The 4,959-nt window shown below is 37.0% G+C and overlaps 1 protein-coding gene across 1 annotated transcript; it reads right to left on the reverse strand.

Annotated features, from left to right (window-relative positions):
• Positions 1 to 548: 548 nt before the first annotated feature.
• On the reverse strand, positions 549 to 1,761 carry LOC114824126 (heavy metal-associated isoprenylated plant protein 47-like). Its single transcript, XM_029100521.2, has 3 exons — positions 1,641 to 1,761; positions 1,139 to 1,217; positions 549 to 989 (listed from the first exon to the last, which is right to left on the reverse strand). Exons 1-3 carry the CDS (start codon positions 1,644 to 1,646, stop codon positions 835 to 837), a joined length of 240 nt encoding a protein of 79 aa, XP_028956354.1. The 5' UTR covers positions 1,647 to 1,761; the 3' UTR covers positions 549 to 834.
• Positions 1,762 to 4,959: the final 3,198 nt, after the last annotated feature.

Below are 4,959 nucleotides of genomic sequence, written 5' to 3' on the forward strand. Positions count from 1 at the left end.
CTCTCTTGAGCCCAAAGTTTAACTTTTAATCCAAACAAGCCTATAGAAATAAGATTCACATGTAATAAGTTATAATTTTTCTAGATCTCGTCTTAAGAAACTTGTCTCAACATAGTAATACTTTAAGATGAAGTACACTATTTCTAGAGAGTTGTCTAGGAAATTATATATTTATTATAAATAGTATCAAGTCTTTAAACTTGCAGGTAGGTAATAACTCATCAACATAGACAACTTATTATTGAGGCCAAAATATTTTAACTCAAGAACTTTGGTAATAAAGAGAGCACTACATACATACATGCACTCTTTTTCAATGGCTACATCTTGGAAATTATCATGCTTCACTAAAAAAAGCTTGACATTAAGAACCCTTTGTATATAATTTCATCTCTCTAACCCTATGATCATTTTAACATAGACGCAGCTATTTGAATGTTTTATATAAGCAGGAAAAATCAAACTTAGAATATGATTTTATATAAAGATAAATATTTTTAACCAATTCAACTTAAGTTCTTACATAAATAGCGTTTTATGCAATTGGCAGTAGGTAAGAAAGGTTCCTAATGCATTTTCATATATCACACAATCAACTAAAACAAAACTAAAAATAATATATGTAAGTGATCATTTATTGAAGAGCAACACATAATCAACCATAAAACTGCTCTGTAGCAAAATGGATAAATGATCCCACCAACATGAAGATGCTTGGGCTGGCCATGATATCAAATCGATGATAAGCTTGTATCCATGCATGTAGGCCGATTGGCATAAATGATATATATGCTTCCTCTATTTTATTTTTGGAAATATTTTCACTGTCAATTATCATATATCTTCCAGTACTATTTCTTCCACAATCACTAAGGTAGCATGGCCAACCTTCTTCCTCAAAGAGAGAGCTAAGCTAGCTGCATCAACTTCATCTCCTATTATCACCATCTGGTCTTTCTTTTCCTCATTGAAAGCCACTGAATTAACACCTGCAAATATTACATATAAACGAATTTCATTCTTAATCCCCGTGAAAATTTGATAACATTTCATAAGTCTTTTTGTTTTTGTAAATTACTAAAGTATAGAATGTTAGAGAAGAAAACGTAAAAAATATGAGCAATAGTAGTAAAGGCACCATCAGCGACAGCAGCTATCTTCATGGCCTTGGCACGACGTCTCCTGCTTCTCATTTGCACCTCGATGACAATCTTTTGCTGCGCAGTTAATTAAAAAAAAAAAATCATTAAGTTTAGTCATACATAACACTCGCTTGGTACGACAGAATCTAATTGAATTGTTTCCTTTTAGCCTTGGTGCTGAAATAACTAATAAAAGTAGGCTTCAGATGTTTAATTTGATGGAAACGTACTCACAAGTCTTTCAATTCATAATGAAAAAATCAAAATTGATCAAATCTTTTTCTATGAATAAAAGAAAAACATGGAGAATTTTAAACATTAAAGATTAAAATTAAAAATATAGTGCACTTAAGGAAACGATTGATTAGTTTCTCTTATCACATAGAAAATCATCAGCAAACTTATTATGACAATCACATAGGTCAGCAACGGAAAATCAACACGCACTCGTGCATGAATGTCTATCTTTTGACATTTTATTTTGAACTGATTACTTACCATCATATTGAATCCTACACAACAAAAATGGCTCTGTCAAGAGTAGAAGTGATTTGTCTAGCAATTCTAGGAAGAAGAAGATGAAGTAGAATTATTTGTTCAATCTCTTTATATATATTTGATGGCGCCTATTCTCAAATCGCAAGTAATCAACATGTGGTTTTGTACATGACGCTGGCGATCCACTTTTTGCGGGTACAAAGTATATGCACCGCGTTTCCACAAAAGCCAAATAGCAAAGAATGCTATATATGCTTATGACTCTTTTCTGCGATTTTCTTAATCATAACTTAATAGAGTCAATTACTAAAGTACCTCATCAACACTTGTACTAAAAGCTAACCACAAGATGATGAGTGAATCTTATTATGTCATTGTTATGATCTCATGCATGACCTAATAAAATTATAGGAAATATGGATTAAATAATATCTTGACACATTGGATAGAACTATTGTAGCCTATTTTATCTGACAAGGAGAAAGGGGCCGGTGGCAAGGAGAGAGATTGAGAGAGAGAGATGTGTTTGTAGAATCGTAGGAGACTGTGTGTTGTTATTCCCTCCTACTTAGTGTCTTTATTTATAGTAATAAGGGAGAGAAGAAATCCTTCATCCCCAAGGAATACTAGTTCATATAGGAAAGAATAACTGGAATAAAATCTAATCTAGAATTTACACAATCACACATAAACTACTCAAGGTAGATTTAGTATCATGCAGAAGTTGAGGAAGTCGACTCGTCAGCACTAATTCTAAGGAATAACGCTATTCTCAATAAGGTAGGAACTTGCATAAAGAAGTAAGTCTCACTAAAAAACCCTAAGGCTATGGCAAAAACCCGAGGAGGGACAAAATCCATAGTCTAAGGAAAAATGCGTGAGAAATGCAAGTCAAAAGAAACGCCTATGGGACGCCATCAGGGATATGACCAGGGTAAGGTGGGTGCCTCGTTAAAACCTATTTAGGTATCAAAAACCCAACAGGACAAATGCTCCTAATCGTAGGGAAAAATAATACATTAAGATCAAGTAAGTATAGTTCAGGATACTCCCCCTGAGTTTGACACAATTCCAAAGAGAACTAGCAATGTTACGACTCAGAAAGTTTATGCATACCAATTCCATGAACAAGCTTCTGAAACATCGTCTTCGGCAATGATTTGGTGAAGAGGTCGGCCAGATTGTCTTGTGAACAGATTTGCGTGACTTCGATCTTCTGATGCTCTTGTTGTTGATGTGAGAAGAATAATTTTGGCGCAACGTGCTTGGTGTTGTCTCCTTTGATGTAACCCTTCTTAAGTTGTTCGATGCATGCTGCATTGTCTTTTTAGATCGTCGTCGAGACATCAACATTGGGGTAAAGATTGCGGAAGCTTTGAATATGGCCTATAACTACTCTTAACCAAAAGCATTCCCGAGTTGCTTCATGTAAGGCGAGAATTTTAGCATGGTTAGACGAAGTAGCAACTAAGGTTTGTTTAATTGACCACCAAGAGATTGCGGTGCCTCCAATGGTAAAGACATAACCTGTTTAAGAACGTGCCTTATGCGGATCAGATAAGTATCCTACATCGGTATAACCAACAAGGCGAGAATCGACTCAAGAAGCATAGAGTACGACATCACTCGAGGATCCGTAAGGATAGAACAAGCCAAAATATGTAGTACCCTTAAGGTAGCTGAAGATGTCTTTAACGCCAGTCTAGTGTCTGCGTGTTGGTGCATTACTGTATCTTGCCAAAAGATTAACAACGAATGAGATGTCGGGTCTAGCGCATTGAGCTAAGTACAATAAAGCGCTTATCGCACTTAGATAAAGAACTTCAGTCTCCAAAATCTCTTCATCATCCTCATTCGGATGGAAGGGATCTCATTTTGCATCTAACGATCGAACGACCATAGAAGTACTCGAAGGCTTCACTTTATCCTCGTTAAAATGGCGCAACACCTTTTGGGTGTAGTTCAATTGATGTACTAAGATTCCATCTTAACGATGCTTTATCTCAAGACCGTTATAGTATCGAGTCTTTCCTAGATCTTTCATCTCAAATTCCAACTTTAGGTGCGCGGCAGTTCTCACAGGCTATTCAGGAATTTCAATGAGATTCATGTTATTGACATATACTGCAACTATCACAAAATCGGAATGTGACTTTTTAATGAACACACAAGGGCATAGTTCATTGTTCACATATCCCTAACTAGTCAAATACTCACTCAGACGGTTATACCACATTCTTCCGGTTTGCTTCAAACCGTAGAGTAAACGCCTCAGCCGAATTGAGAGTGTGTTTCAGGGTTTGGAAATATTTGATCCAGTCAATGTAAGTCATTCGGGAACTTTCATATAAATTTCCATATCAAGATCCCCATAAAGATACGCAGTTACTATGTCCATCAACTACATACTTAGTTTTTTGGAAACTACCAAACTGGTAAGGTAGCGAAAAGCAATCACATCCATAACGGGTGAATAAGTTTCGTTATAGTCAATCCCGGGGTGTTATGAGAAGCCTTGTGCAACAAGACGAGCTTTGTAAAGCACAATTTCGTTATTCTCATTATGCTTCCGAACAAAAACTCACTTGTAGCCAACGGGTTCACATGTGGATGAGTATGAGCTAAAGGTCCAAACACCTTACGTTTCGCAAGCGAATCAATTTCAACTTGGATTGCTTGTTTCTAGTTTGACCAATCAATTTTACGTCGAAATTCATCAACAGAATAAGGTTCAATGTCATCGCTCAACATGATCTCAGTAGCTACTGTATATGCTAATGCATCGTCGACGATCATCTAATTTCTACATCACACATCATCTAAGCTAGCATAATAAACTAAAATCTCATGATTCTCAGGAGAAGGATTCGTCTCTTCAACGACGCTTCCGTAATCTAGAATTTCCTCATGAGTTGGATATAATGAGTAAGCGGCAGTCGGATTAACAGTTGGCTCTTCAGGGCCTTATGTGGTGGGTTTCCTCTTCCGGGGGTGTGAGTGCTTTAAACCAAAAGGTTTGCCTCGCTTATGTGTAGGGGCAGATGATTGGCTAGCCACTAATGTACATGGATCACTAAAGTTTGCCTCCCGGGCCTCCAGGAGGGAAGTCCATCATACATTTGGTACATCCATCTTTGCAGGCGCATTCGCAGTTGGAATATGTGATCTTGTCACTCACGCTAGATTGGTGAAAGAATTTAGCATGCTCTGAGCTATGCTCTGGAGATCTAATATGCTCTGCACTTCAGTTTCAGATTGAGCGGTGCGGGGATCTAAATGAGACAAAGTGGGAGCCATCCACGATAATTCGCGTCATTCT

Source organism: Malus domestica, chromosome 03 (genome assembly GCF_042453785.1).
Source record: "Malus domestica chromosome 03, GDT2T_hap1".
Lineage (NCBI taxonomy): Eukaryota > Viridiplantae > Streptophyta > Magnoliopsida > Rosales > Rosaceae > Malus > Malus domestica.